The sequence below is a fragment of the Thunnus albacares genome, chromosome 5 (genome assembly GCF_914725855.1).
Source record: "Thunnus albacares chromosome 5, fThuAlb1.1, whole genome shotgun sequence".
NCBI classification, from domain to species: Eukaryota; Metazoa; Chordata; class Actinopteri; order Scombriformes; family Scombridae; genus Thunnus; species Thunnus albacares.
Window position 1 is genome coordinate 23,677,274 of NC_058110.1, and position 16,298 is coordinate 23,693,571.

The 16,298-nt window shown below is 40.4% G+C and overlaps 1 protein-coding gene across 2 annotated transcripts in view; it reads right to left on the reverse strand.

Moving 5' to 3' along the window:
* Positions 1-16,298, reverse strand: part of LOC122982831 (cadherin-4-like) — a 252,166-nt gene that overhangs the window by 66,672 nt on the left and 169,196 nt on the right. For both annotated transcript variants that reach the window (XM_044352407.1, XM_044352406.1), the window contains 2 exons: positions 14,977-15,203; positions 2,900-3,097 (listed from right to left, as the gene is read on the reverse strand). In XM_044352407.1, coding sequence (XP_044208342.1) covers positions 2,900-3,097; positions 14,977-15,203 — 425 coding nt within the window. The remainder of the gene's footprint in view (positions 1-2,899; positions 3,098-14,976; positions 15,204-16,298) is intronic.

A 16,298-nucleotide genomic window follows, 5' to 3' on the forward strand; every position in this document is an offset into this window, starting at 1 on the left:
AAAGCCCCTGTGAAAAATCAATGTCCCTTACATGCTATTGATGGCTGTTTGGCCGCAGAATAAAGAGAACGACAGAAAACACCTGTTTATTGTGAAAAATTACTCCCCCCACTCCTTGTTTTAGTTTTTCTGGATCTCATCCTCTCTTTGTTTTCACTAGAACCGTCTTGTGTTTCTGTTTCCTCTCCATTGCTCTCTTTGCTAGCCTTTCAGTTTCACTTTTTGTTAAAAGTTATGTTCCACTCATTCCCGTCTGTTGGAAGGAACTGTCCATCATCTGGGAAAAAAGAGGGGAAACCAGTGTTGTTACTGCCACAACTCTGTAACACATGAGGCTAAAAAAGGCTAGATCTTGATGCACAGTCAAGGAGTCTGAAGTGCTGAAGCAATTATTTCAGTGCTGCTATTAATAAAAAGCAGTCAATAACATCTCAATGAGCTCTGACACTGTCTTGGCTTTAAAGAGCGATGGGAGTACAGTTCTGCCAAGACTTTGCAGTCAACATTGCCCTCGAGCCATGTCAGGCTACGAGCTCAGAGGCCAGTCGGTAGGGCCTCTGTCCTGACACCTGCCCGATCCTGTGCTGGCCTGATCAAAGTGACAGTGCTGCAGACCTGCAGAGATTCAGGTGAGGGCTGCTGTCACCCCGCCTGTCCAACTGATGGCAGCTTGGTCAGGGCAAGGAGGGAAGCGGCAGGATGGTGGGGAAGGCCGCTGCCTGCGTGTCACTCAGTGCTGCGCTGGATGACAGAACAGCCCATTAGGAAAGGGACTGACTTCACAGGCCATTAGGGGAGGCATCACACAGCCACAGCACACAGAGCACTGATGGCACAGTAGGAGAGAGACAGAGGAGGAGATGAGAGACAGAAAGAGAGACCGACAGCATGTTTCATATAAAACTAGAAATTGTGATTAACATATTAAATGTCAGAAAAAAAAAAACGTAATGTTCCGTCTTCGTGTTGACATTAAAGAATTAAATATTAATCTTTGCTTGGAGTTTCAATGAAGGGAAATGAAACAGACACACATAAGCCTCAATTCCCAACAGAGGACCAAAGAGGTTATAAAAGTGGACTAAACACATAAACAATAAGTATGGCAAAATCATCCCCATGCCATGCACCCCCCCCCAGAGCTGTCTCCTTGTTAAAATCTCTAGTTCTCAGTATGGCCCTGCCTGCCCTCCAGTCATCATTAAAGAGAAAGACTGGAGCCAGAGAGCCCAACAGAGGCATCAACACGCATCACTTCTCTTCTGCTCTGAGCGTTCCACTCTCAGCAATCCACCAGCCCCTGACGGACCTATTTACTGCACAAAGTGGATTGTGTTTGGCTGCACACTATACTTCCAAATGTTCCTTTGATACCTTCTCTATTTCTCCATGGCCCATCCTCTCTGGTTCTGACCAGCTCACTGAAACAGCAGAATTGTCTGGCCAGTTTATGGCTGGTGTAGCACCACTGAAGAGCTCAGCATGCTCATATGAGAATGCCACACTGTGCCAAGCTGATGGGACACTGTAGAAGTACTCAAACTCCAAAACAAAGACTTACAAACTCTCCCCTCTTTGACTTGATGTTTTTTTTTGTTTCACTGTAAAAAAATGGAATAAAAAAGTTTCCTTCAAGCAGCTCCTCAGGCTTTTCCCTGGGGATTGGATAAAACCCTGCTGAAAAACAAAGAACAGACACAAAAGAGAAAAAAAAATGCTTCTTTTGCACAATTTAAGACCCAAAAGAGATAAACTGTAAGAGTTTTGTAAACAGTGAGGAAAAGCTGATGGCTAGATATTCCAGATAAAGAGAGAAGGAAAGTGGGAGCAGGGAATGAAGCAGCGGTCTCCTGGAATGATGTTTTTTGATGAATTACAGTGCGTACCACAAGCGTAAAGCCTAGAGCTTTGCTACGAGAGAGACAAACCGCGCATTCTGTTGTGACAGAATCTCTGAATTTTAAACACTCTGCAGCTCGAGCCTTTGCACAACAACACATTTACACAAACCTTTATTTATTCATGCTCTTTTTTTTATTCTCCAACAGGCTTGTACTGGCTCAACCTCCAACCCTCTCCATGTTGTGTTCATATTTTGCACTTGTAGTTTTGCAGAAATGAAATTTACCGTAATGGGAGCCAGTTGTTGTTGCCACATTCCAATCATGAATGCTAAATGAAGACAGGTTTGTAGAATAATGATTAGGCACCAACAGCTGAGGTGTTTCTACTTGTATATTTCTTGTTCTTCAGATATGGATTTACATAGGGACAACACCTGCAGGATGAGGCTATGGTCAGGACATTTTTCATGTTGTCAAGGTTGAAAAAAAAGTTACCTCTGATTTATTTAAGTTTTAAACCAACATGCTCTTTGAGGCCAGCTTTTTATACTTTATCCTTTATATCTCACAGGAGGCCCAGAGTTATGGCTTCAGCAAAGATTCTGTGACAAATTGTATTGTTATAAAGGCTCTATAAAAATAGCATTGAATTGCAGCCAACCATTCTGAAATAGCCTGATAAAGGAAGGGATGAATGCATAAAGGAGCAGAAATAATCATTCGTTTCACTGTGAACCCAGTGGACCTCACACTGTGGGAGAGTTTGGCAGCTTAGCTGTTTTGGAGCCTACTCTGTATCTGAGGGGAAAACTTCTTAGGGCCAATCAGGGCTGTTTAAATACCTTAAGATTTTGTGGCTATAATTACATCAGAGGAACACAACATAATCATCTGCAAGGATGTAGAGAACAAACCAGTTATGCTAATGTGTTTCTGTTCTTTATCACCGGCCATCACACACCCCCAATCAGCGTGAGCCATGAAGTGCCCTCAAGAAATTCCAGCTGTAAATTCAGAACAAATCAGTGATGCAGCCCATCAAATTTGTCACTTACACTGACGAGCATCTGAGGGAATGGTCCTCGAGAATTTTCTGCCACGTTGATTGGTGGGATCACCCAGTCCCTCTTCTGCCTCCGTAGACCCTTGGAGCTGTTCAGGCCTGACCCTGAGAACATGATGACAGGAGGTGGTGCTTGGAACGCCTCCTTCTTCTCTTTTCTCTCAGCGACTTTCCCCTCTTCCTTTGTGACCTTTAAGACAACACAAGGCTTCATTTAGGAGGTTGGATGTGCTTAATGATAATAGTAAGTGATGTGATGCCCAAGTATGTAAAGTCTCAAAGTAGAAATTCACAGGACAACAAGAATAACATTTTACTTTTGTTAATCTGGTTAAACAGATACGTATATTTTTTGTGAACAATGAAAAAGTGTTAAGAGTGCAAAGCCAGGCAGCATAAACCACCTGGCTTTGCACAAGTGGTCTGCATTTTGAATGGGCGGCAGCAGCACATACATCTGATCTTACTAACAACCTGTACCATACACCACAGGTTTCTGCTATCCACCTGCTCTAATCTAATCATGCAACCAACTACGACAGGTTATAGCTTAAAATAGAGGAAATGGTTAGTAATATAACATGATTAATATAGCAAGTTTAGCTGACTAATATCCAACAAGTTCTCCAAATTAACCAAATATGTTGTTTGGTTGTCGGTTAGAGAAACATGTGGTGTGGCTTAAAGTTACTACTTCCTGAAAGTTAGGTGACCTCCATTGTCATGGCTACAAAAATAACACAGGTTTAAGGTTAGGGGAAGAACATAGTTACAGAATTTAAAAAACTGTCCTGACTTGAAGATGGAAACAGGAAACGAACACCTGTTTCCTGTGGCAAAGGCCATTGTTAGGTTATAGCCCCCATCCATCCCTCCTTTTCTGAATGAGGAAAATTGTTGACATGTATATATAGTACAAGTCAAAAGTTCAGACACACTTTCTCATTCAAGTGAATGGAAAAGTGTGTCCAAACTTTTGACTGGTACTGTATATATCAATGGAACAGCACCACTGCTTCGAGTCGTAATTACTACGGCTGCTAGATGGTATCTGTTACTCAAACGTAACTATAGGTTGTTTTTGGGGGACTGATATTACAACATATTGTGTTGTTTTTCTTGAGAGGACAGTCTCCTAATATCATAAACTCCACATAATCAGACTTTGAAGGTGATGTTGCTCCAAGACTGCTATTGTTCAGATGGCAACAGCAAATGCAATCATGCTTACATTGGAAAACAGCATAGGAGATGGCAGCAGCGTCCCCTCACTGTCTGAAAGTGCTTCAACTCTGAATATTAGGAAATATATCATAACAATAACTGTTGTGAGGAGAGTGTGTATTCTACAGTAAGTCTGTCATCACTATACAGCTGAAGATAATGCATGGTGTTGCCATGGAAACAAAGTGTACAATGCACATCCTGTATTTTGAATGTGAAACATCTAATGGATACACTCACACATTAATTCACTCTTTCATTCATTCATTCATTCATTTATTCACTCACTCACTGACAGTTAAGTCTTTCTGCACCTACAGTAATTGGTATTTAGGAAACTTGGTAACCATGCAGAACAAAAGATAATTCACACACCTCCATGCGCTAACACTGCTCAAATACTGTGTATGTCAAGCACACGTGCAGTCTATAATAAATAGACTATTTGTCTGAAATGATGCTGCATAGGAGAACATACTTGACCAAGGCCTAAACAAAAGGCATATATAATTGATGTTTTAATAATTTGACCACATTATTTGGAACTGCATGGCAATTAAGAAATAAATTAAAGAAAGAAAATAGAAACAAAATACAAATGACAACCTTCAACATTCTCCTAGCAGATCAGTCACTCCAAAATTCCTCTATTACTGTATATAAATCTACAAAATTCCTTCCTATTCACCACTTTGTCTGTTTCATGTTTGATACTGAGTTAACTGCAATATTTCCAAAACCATCTGAAATCATCTTAAATTACAGGCCCCCTAGAATCCTCTGGTCCATTATTTGACTGGCTTGATAAAACTTCCCAAACTAACCAATTTGGTAAAAAAAAACACCTTTTAACTCTTAAAATCAAATCTATTGTGCTGTTTAAGCAACAAACATAATGTGTCAAATGATGTTTGTTTAAAATCTTATCCAGTTTATTTGTGCCATTACGCATCAGGTCTGAGCAGAGCAGAGCTGTAAAGTGTAAGCACACAGGTATTAAGTCTTTTTGAATCCTGAGTGTGTGTGTGTGTGTGTGTTAGTGTGTGAGTGTGTGTTAGTGTGTGTGTCTGTGTGTGTATATATGTGACAGAGACCATAAACTTCAGACTTTGCCATTTACAGCAGGAATAAAAAGCCTATTAACAGAGAGCATGTCTGAGGTTGGATTTACAGCCTCTTTCACCAGACTGTGACAACTGAGTCACAGACACACGTTTCAGTCCAACAGTATGCTCCCATCATACACTCCCCTCGCACACACCCTGCAGGCGGAGAAAAATGACCACCACAAACCTGTCTTTTTGAAAGATGCTCAAATAAGGAACTTGAAAGGAGCACATTTTCAATCTCCTCATGAACATTAACTCACCCATGAGTCAGAAGAGATGCTGGAGCTATCAAGCATATCACCTATCCAAATGAATGCCCTTATGTGGAAATATTGCAGAATACGTGAACGCACCACAGAGATTCTGCTTCATTATAGATGCTTCTGTGCGAGTGGGTACAAACAAACAAAAGTCACTGACAATGCAGTAGTAGTAGTTGTGTACCTCAGGGCTAGTTAAGGCACCCGAGTGCGGATAATCAGATACAGCATGTTGCTTCTTATGTTCAAGTACATTACACATGTCAACACTTCTCTGTCAAGGTCATATAGAGTCCATCATCTCAAGGCTTACATTTTAACAACTACACCACATGTTTAGTGTCCCAAGGGCCATATTAGATGTGTTGTACATAAGCGATCTAAAGGTTATATTAAATTGACAATATGGAGAATTTTTCTACAGCAAGTTTACCAACATATCTCAAGGTTACAAGGTAGTAAAAACATGTCAAGAACTGAGTCACAACCATCATTGCTGAGACAGAGTTGCACTCTCTGTCTCAATCACGTTCCTCTGAGCTATCCCTTGCTCCCGTGCTTCCCCCCTGCCCTTCTCTTGCAATGTTATTGTTTTTCTCCCAGTCAGTGGGTCCTGACAGCTTGTCTCAATAACTGTGATTCCTCGAGCACTGTGCTGTGTTTGGCTGATGGTGCATCAGCAGGTAGAACAGCAGCACAGCCTTTCACCTAAATATGGTGGCTAATGTACACATAGGTGAAATCTTTACCAAAATAATGTTATCAATCCTAACAGTTAGTTAATTGTGCCCATACATTTTCAATTTGTGATTACCGTGCATTTGTTTAAGTTCAGCCCTGTGCTAGCCTAGTTAAAGGAATAGTTTGACATTTTGGGAAATAGGCTTATTCAATCTTTTGCCGAGAGTTAGATGACAAGATCGATACCACTCTCATGTCTGTCTGTTCCTGGAGTCTTGTCATCACTGTGAGGTTGGCAGGCAACCAGAGGACCAGACTCTAGGAAGTCACTGCTCCCAGCCAAGAAATAGTCTGGCACATAAACCCCCGTAAACCAAAACCTGTCATTTTAACACTTCAGTTTTTGTATGGATTACACCAACCACAAAACATGATAGTCAGTGAGAACATTTTTTACCTTTGGACAGAGCCAGACTGTTTCCATTCTTTAAAGTTAAGATAACCGTTTCCCGGATCCAGCTTAATATTTAAGAGATATGAGAGTGGTATCAATCCTCACATCTAACTCTTGGCAAGGAAGAAAATAAGCATATTTCCCAAAATGTCAAACCATTCCTTAAAGAGAGAGGATTTGGCAAATATTCTACATGAGGTGAAAGAGACAGGTGCATGTCAATGTTCTGAAAACATCGAGAGGTTACTTATAGTGTTTGGCCCAGTGATTTGGCTCACTGACCCAGTTAGCAGTTGCGGTAGCAGCAGTGGAGTGAAACAGCAACAGGCAATTGAGCTACTTTAACCTAATTGCTGTAATATACAGTACTGTATGTCAAAAATCACACTCCTTGGAGGCATAACTCTGTCAAATCTCTAACTTAGAGCATGATTATCCCCTAAATGGAAGTAAGACGAAAGAATAATTGGTAAATGCAGCTGTCTCGACTTTGTTCTGTTAAGGTCCTCACAGACTCACAATTTGAAAACCCTTGCTTTAAAAGAGTATTTTTTTAAGTACCAAAATCAATGCACTGGAACCAATGATATTCTCATTTTTATGGCCGGAATCAAGTAACAAATATCTTTAAACTGTACAAGTGTTTTTAATGAAATGCTACAGTAAATAAGGGCAGTGCTTAAACTGAGGCCTCTGGTAGGGATGTAACTGTACACCTTCACTGTACTGTTATATAGAAAGAAAATGGGTGACAATGCTAGACGGGGTATGGGGAAAAAACAAAACAATTTAAAACCACTCACCAGAGGTCATAATACTGTTCAGTTCCATTACAGTAAAGACAACAGTGCAGGCAGAGAGTGGAGTGGAAAATATATATGTGGATACTCCATTTCTGAATGTATGTATGTGTGTGTATGTGTGTGTGTGTGTGGGTGGGTGGGTGTTCATGTCAGAGTACAAGAAAAATCTAGGCTCGTGAATTCATGAGAATAAGAGAAAGAGGTTCAATCACCATACATTTACATATAAAGAGGCTAGAATTTTTAATACCTCTTCCAATTTTTCATTTTATATTACTTCTGTGCAATATGTTGCCTTACAGTTCCTCCCCAGCAGTTGACATTTGAGAATAAAAATAAAATGCAACACAGGAGCAGGCTATCGTGTTGGAAGATGGCATTGGCTTCTGGCACATATTGAAAGTTGAGGGTCCTGTACAATGTAGTCTATAAAAAGTTCTCTTTGTCTCTCTCTCTGTTTGTTCTTGCCTGGTCAAGGTCCCTCAGAGGGCTGGCTTGTATCTGCCAGCAGAAACAATGCTTTCAAAGCTGACTTCATTAGATGGACGCCCAGGAGAAAAGCTTTTAAGGCTGCTTTAAAGGAAATGTGTCAAGCAACCTGGCATATGGTGTGTATGTGTATGTGTATGTGTGGGTAGGTAGGGGTGTGAGGTGTGATGGGGCATGGGTGGAGGTGTCATGTTCAGTTTCATCAACCAAGCGGTACATTTGAGACATGTACAATCCAGAGCCCTTAACAGGGAAGAAGAGGTGGGATAAAGGATTGTGGTAGTAGAGGAGATCATATTTTGGCATTAAGCTGAAAGAAAGACGGGATTTGCTGGGCATGAGGGTTGGAACAATCTTGATTCTAAAGCCTACAAAATTTATACGCACAAATGGCTGCAATTTTAAATGTTAGCCTAACCTTTTGGCCACTAGGGGCAGCAGAAGCAAGCTGTAAACACAATGCTGACATATTAGCACATTTTAGGTTCATATGGCAAACTTGTTAGCATACAATTGAATTGGTTATTTACACATGCAGCAGACACACAGCAAATAAGATGAATGTACGCCCATGCTTACCCCTCCTTTAGCTTTGTTTAGCTCTCCACCTACTCCTGAGGGAAATATCTGGTGCTTTAGCTGCTAAATGCTCCATTATGTTAACCAGCTTATCACTAACCTTGTCATTATGATGTTTGGGGCTGGGAAGGTAGTGTACAGTGGGTTAATCAGAGTTTTTTTTTGCTAAAAACAGTTGCCTACTGCATCTGTAAAAGACACTGATGAAGTTTTTTTTTGTTTGTTTTTTGATCAAAAAGCCATAAACAGAAAAATTACTATTCAAAGCAGAGTATTTTTTATGTCTTAAAACATGTCTGGAGGGCATTTTTAATTATAGCAGCTTTAAATGTGTGTCAAAGGAGATATATAATTGTGTATCATCGGTATAGAAATGGTAACTGATATTGTGTTTTTACATAATATGACCAAGTGGTAGCATGTAAATGGAAAATAGTAAGGGCCCAAGAACGGATCTCTGTGGATCTCCATATTTTAGTGGTACTGAAGCTGATAAATTCCAATTTCCACACAGAATGACCTTCTTGGGAGATATGAGCACCTGAAATGCCCACCAAATGTTAAAACGTTCAATTAAAATACTATGATCAACAGTGTAAAAAGCCACAGACAGATCAGGAGTAATAGAGTATGTTGAGCACAGTCGGCTGCTAAGAGATCACTTTGAACCCTAAGGAGTGCAGTTTCTTTTTGCTATAACTTGCCCTAAAACACTGCTGAAATTTCTCAAAGAGACCATTACTGTTCATGAAAGAAATTATCTATATAAGACCTTTGCAAGGACTGGCAGTTTTGAGATTGGCCAGAAATTATCAAGAATATCTGAGCCTAGTGTGGGTTTTTTACGGAGAGGTTGTACTACTGCTGCTTTAAAACAATCAGGAACAGTGCCAGATGAGAGTAAGGAGTTGAATAAATCCACCAGAAATGGACAGGTTATGACAAGGGGTTCTTTAAGAAAGTGGGTAGGAATGATATCAAGAGAGCTAGTGGAGTTCTTCATTTTGACAATGGTCTCGATTACATTTTCAATTGTTAGTTTATCAAAGGAAGTTAAAGTACAGTTGGTGCTAGGATGAGAGGGTTCAGTGACAGTCTGGGCAACAAATGAAATATTGCTTCTGATGTTTTTGATTTTGTCAGAGAAAAAATATTGAAATTGTTCACATTTGTCAATTAATGGTTCAATAACAGCAGGGGGTAGACTTGATGTATGACTTACAATGTTGAAGAGGAGTCTGGGGTTAGATCTCCGTTTATTAATAATGAGGTCATTATAATACTTTTCTCTGGCCATTTTCATTGCTTGATTAAAGGTCTTCATTAGGTCTCTCAAAGTCTGCAAGTCTACAGGCTGTACAGAACCCCTCCATTTTCATTCAGTCCTATGACATCTGCTTCTGAGATCTGATGTCATTGGTACTGAGCACTGAGATGTAGTTTTCGGTTTTCTAGCTCTTGAGGGAGCCACAGAGTCCAGAATATTACATGTTGAATTGAAAAATAGTAATGGCATCATTAATACTCAATGAAGAGACAAAATCTATGTCAGAGGAGGTAAAAGCATCACAAAATTTAGCAGCTGAAGTGGAATTAAAAATGTGAGAATAGGACAGGTCTGTATTATTATTGACTGCATTATGGACCTAAGTATTAAAATGGAGTATGGCCCTTATTGTCTGTATCAAGCTTTAAAAACTCTATGGCTAAAATATTGTTAGCACACAATGGATGTTAAAGTCACCTAAACTCTTTTTGTATTATGGCACGATGATGGAGAGCAGTTCATAAAATTAATTTATAAAACCTATTGTTAGTTTATCAAACCAAGATTTCAAGAAGGAACTTTCAATATCAACCTTTAACCTAACATGGACAAGAATCTTTTAACCCTTACATACTGTTCATATTCTGACCCTTCACAGTATGGAGTGGGTCGTTTTTGACCCGGCTCAACTATCCCTTTATAATTAGTCCCTATACTAAATTTTGAACCACAAATATAATTTTCATCCACATGTATCTTATCAGTCATTAATAAATGGGTGAATAATTGTTCATTAATGTTTCAGAAAGCAGAGAGAATGTTTTCTTTAGGTCTGAAACTTTTTGGTTTTAGAAAAAATACTTTAACAATCACACTGTATTATGATCTCATGTTATCTAAAACAGTAAAACATAACAGTCATAATTAATTATATTAAATATATTGAAAGTAAAGGGTGCAACAACATTTTTGAATGGCAGGTTTCATTATAACCATTAAAACCATCAATCAACACTGCCTGCAAACCACACGCCCTCCTTTTCTACCAGTTGTACACAATCAACTCTGCATTGAGTGTATTATTTATTCAAACAAAACAACTGGATTGCAGATTTTCAGGGCAGGGGCAGATTGATCAGGGCAAGATTCAGACCACTGTGCTGCTGTGGCTGGCATGTGGGGAAGGTGGTGTCGCCTTTGCATGAAAGTAGTCACAAAGGCCTTTCTTCCATTTCCTCCATGTTGTCCTCCTCTTCTAATACTTTCTCTTCAACTCACTGTCTCATTTCCACCAAATCACTCCTTCCACTCCACCACATCAGTGAAATACGGGCTCAGGTACTTTTTATAGCCCTATGACAGCTGCCCTACACTATAGGGAGGACTATATTGGGCAACCACTATGCTGGTTGTATAAAAGCTTCAGATAATATATTAAATGCTTTTTTGCACAAAATGACTGTGAATTTCACTTACATTAAAAGCACATTAGAAGGGGATCTTTTAATAGCCAGTATGAACAGGAAGAATGATTACAGCAAGGAAAACCTCTTTCAGTGTTTATATGGGCACCCGACTGTTGTTTTAAGACAGCCTTGAAAAATTGTGAACCTGTCCTTTAAATATGGATGTTTGCCAAAACTTTGGAAATAGCAGTAAAATGCAAAAATGCAAATGTATAAATTATCTCTGTCTGTAGTTACTGGTTGAGGGAAAGCAGCACATCCTCATCCACATTTGAACACTAGGGGAGCTATAACCCCTGAAACAGAAAAAAATTGATCATGCTCTTTTTGGACTGTGAGCCTGAGCAGCTTGTTCTCATGCTCACAGTCCAAAAAGCACCAGCACTCACCCTATCCTCTTTCGCTTACTGTGTTACCAGTCTGTACAGGAGATAGACTAGCCATTCAAACACACATGTTGCCATATTCCATGTTCGGTCTACTGTATGACAAGTTCACTGAAACATACACATGATCCTTTGCATTCAGTCCATATTCAGGAGACCAACCCCTGCCAAGCGCAACATGCCTGTGTGCGCAAACAGGGTTTGTCAGCAGAGCGGGATGAGACAGATGTGAGCCGGGTCTGGACAAATGTATTCTTTTTCTTCATAGAGAGGAAGGCTTAGTGGGGTTGACTGCAGGGTATGGATGCCCCACATCCCACCAGTGCGGTGAGGGGCGGCAGAGGTGGAGCGAGACATGTTTGGGATGGAATGAGAGGGATGACGAGAAGGCTTGTCAGAAGCAGATGTGACCCCCCACCCCTCCCTTGCCTAAATAAGTCATGCTCCAGATCCTTTTATCTACACATGCTAACAGGTACTAGTGAGTTCCCTGAGGAGAGATGTAGAGAGAAAAAGATGTAGAGGAAAAAAAACAGAGAAGGAGACACGGAGAGCTAGAGAAAGAGCTGTGCCCATCACTGCTGCAAGAGGCTTAAATGGGCTTTTCTCTGGCCACGGTGTAATTCTAATCAAACCATGCACTCTTTCTTATTCATACTCACACAGAAACAGAAAAAGTACAGTAAGGTGATGAAATTGATTTAAAAAAGAAACAGGTTAAGCGGAGATATCTCTGCACTTACTCAAACGCCGAAGCAAACTGGAGTCAGATATCAGAATTTCTAACAGCAGCTTCACAGATTCCAAAGATTTAAAGGTTGAGTTATTTCCCTCGATCCTATTGATGGGGGCTCACACTTTCTGACAAGCAGTCCTGCATGTCTATAGTCAACCTATATGTTTCAAACCTAAGACACCGTATGCCCTAAACAAAGATACAACCTCTCATAGACCATACACAGTGATGCAAATTCATTGCAAAATTAGCATAATTCACACTTGATCCGACATAATATATCCACCCAAAAAATACAAACAAGTATCATTCTAGCACACATACCAGACTCACATGCTTACACACCCTAATGCTATGTGAACAGGAGTCACTGAGTGTGAAATGGATGCGGCCCCCCAGCCCTGGTGCCTTCAGCCTTAGCCAGCTGGCGGTGGTCCCAGCTCTTCCCCTCCACGCCAGTGCCTCCCCAAAACCCTGCACGCTTTGATATCAGCCAGCCCCTGGCTACCCAGACATCTGGAAGTTATTATTCAACAGAGCACGCCACAAAGCGCCATTTCCATAATGAAACATCACATTTTGTTTCAGCGCCCTGCTTTCTGCTCCTGCTCTCGCTGCATACATGTTTGTTCCAATGTGTAACGTATTTCTGACCTCTGACCCTGTTAAGCTCTCTCATTGTTTGTCTCTTCATGGCACCTCAGGATCTTCTATTAATTGACTCACTGGAAACTGAAGTAGAATAGCCAGTCATTTGACCTTTAACACCTTGTATTTAATAGTGAAGCTCACACCATGCTAACCAGTGTGAGCTACGGAAGTGCGAGAATGAAGGCCAAACTATTCAGAGCCAGAACAACATACTCATCTCTACACCCACTCCCACTAATAGATCCTTTGTTGGCCGATGTCCCACTCCGCCTCTCTATTTGTCTCTATGAGTCGAGGACTGACTTTGTGCCATCTCTTCTGTTTTCTGGGCAAACACATTCCAAAAAAATCCAGCTGAAAACTATTTATTTTCTGGTTTTAAATAGTTTTAAGTGTGGGCTCTCAAAATCAAAGTTCTAAAAGAAGTTAATCCACTTGGAAAAGTCAAATATTTCCAGTCATTCAAACTAACCAACCAGAGAAGTTTTGAGGTCCTTCTAAAATGCTGTCAAGAGCTCTCTGTTTATATATCTGCAACAGTGATTTGTGTGTGTGGGTGTGTTTGTATATGCTTGGTATTATAATTAAATGACCACTTTTGAATCAGATCACCCTGAAATAAAACAAGTGGGCAAAGCAAATTAAGGTCAGTTTAATTCAGTCCCAAAATGTGCATCTTAATTCATGAACTGGTTGTGGGAAAAAATCCACATTCAAATCGTGAGAGCATAGACTTTGTTCAATACCCTAACTAGTAACATTAGACAAAAGGATGTTTGTCTGCAGTAACAGTAACAGATTTTTGGTCACAACACAAGACAGACATATTAGCTCCCCTTATAAGTTGTGTTTTTGTCCACCTGATGAATGTAAGTCCAACATTCACTTTCCATTTAGCTCTATTTTAGTTTCCACCAACTCCTGAGGGAAATATCTGGCTCCTTAGCTCCTAAATGCTTGACTACATTTGCCAGGTATTTGCTAACTTTGTCTGTTTGCCATTTGGTGCTGGGCAGATATCACACAGTGGATTTTTTGCTGAATTCAGCTGCCCGCTACAGCCCAAAAAGACGAGAGCGGTGGGACCGAATCAAAACAGTTAAGTTGTGGGCCACAAAATCAAAATGAGATGAAAAGAAGCTACAATACTCTGTGGAACCAAGTGGGATTACATAGTCGGGTGACAATTACCTGTTGGTTCATCACTATGAGCCACCCTTTACCCTTTGCTTTAAGCATTATTTTTATCAGTTTATTTCAAACACAATCTTAAGCTGCTACAAAATTTCAGCAAGTTTCTATGGCCAAGGAATTGATAGCTGGTTCCTGCCAGAAATCAAGTTTGCCCATCAAGACTAAGGTTTCTTGTTAGTCATTATGTCTATTAAGTGACACATCCGACTCAGCTGGTTTTGATCTTGTCAGGAACTTCCTGACCCATCTCCTCTATGAGATGTCTACAATTGCACTGTGTTAATGAACAAGGGTCCTTAATTATGTTTGTTGTTGTTACCTAATATGATTAACACTCATGCTGATACTAACTATCAGATCTGGCCTTGTGGTGGCTCTGTAGTCATGGCGACAGTTGAGCTCAGGCTGCAGTCCTCGCATGACCTCTGACAGCTTTTAAATAGAGGAGGAAAAGTCAAGGACCCCTGGGGTATCCAAGGCACAGGATGTTTTCCAATAACAGCTTATGGCTGAGGGGAATCATACTCTCCCCCTGTGGCAGTGTGATTCTATCACTTTTAACCATGTGCTGCTGCTACTTCTTTATACCCAATCCCTCGCTCTCTAGCTCTTTCTAAAACCCCAAGGAGTTTTGACCTGATTCTTGGCTGTTACTATCACCAGACCACTGGAGAAAATGTGATAGGAAGAAGAAACTCTGGGATGATAATTGAAACTTGAAGCATGTTATTTGAGTGTCTGTGCTCGTACTCAGTAAGTGCATAACTCACCTCATTTTCATTTTGTTGTGGTGAAGGTAGGTCAATCAGTGCCAGTTGGACCACAGTCTCCCAGACATGTGTGTGTGGACCGCTTGCTGTCAGTTTAAACTGGACTGGTTCGTCTAGGCTGGCTCCCTCTCGCTGGGCAAAGATGGATCCATCTGTCCGCACGCTGAAGCTGGGGTCACTGCTTTGGAAAGCCACCGCCTCATTCCCCATGCAGTCATCAAACTTCACTGTAGACAAGAGAATTGAGGGGATTCAAGTGATTTCAGTGAAAACTAAGCATAGAAATAGACACAAAGTATGTGATGGCAAATGGGGGATCAGTTGAAACTGCTGGTTACACACACACACACACACAGTCATGCGAACACACACATGCTACACCTGCAGTGCACCTCAGTATTAGAGATAGATAGCAGAGTGAATACTTAAAGAGATTGTATCATTGTGCCTGGTTTGACCCTGATGCATCTCACTATTATTTGCCATTGGTTATAGGTCAGAACATCACAAGGATAAGACTCTTGAGGATTGTTCTCTACAGATGCATGTGAAAAAAATAGCCGACTGATGGTGTGCTGTGCTGTTATTGTGGAGGGGGTGAGACAGCGGTCTTCATACAGCTTGCAACAGAATTTATTTGTAGGCGGGCAAAGCAGGATGTCTAGTAATTAACTGCTAATTAGAGAGAGGAAGATCTAGTCATAAACTAAAAATAAAACCCTTATTAGCGAACATAGTTGCAACTTTGAAAAACAGAGTACCAAAGTGAAATTAAATAATATATCTAAGGAGCAATTTGCAGAAAATTACATACTTTGCATGTGGTATACTCATCTATAAATGTTTAGACTGTACTGTTCTCTAAGGATATATTGATTCTCTTATGTTGTGGAACTTAATGGTACTAAGCTTTTTTCCCCTCTAAGTGACAAATACTATGTTTTTAGCTTTTAATCTGAAGGCTTAATTGCTCTATGTCTGGTCTTTCTCTCTGGAAGCTCGGTTTTCCTTCGTTTCATAATACAGTGAAAATGTGCTTGAGGAAACTTAAAACCAGCTTGAGATAGGTGTCATGTGCACCTACATTTATCTACTGTAAAAGGTTTGTTGTCGTTGCATGACAGCCTGTGTATCTTGATTCAGGATCCCAGTTTTCCTCCTTTGCTCTCACACCTGATGAACCGAATCCACTGTTTTCCTCTTCATTGGCTCAGTCTTTTTATGAGAGGATATAAAACATTAAACCCAGGCTTTTATCTTTGTTATTAGTTCAGCCCACCACACAACAACTTTCTGGCATTAATGCAATCTTACTAATCCGG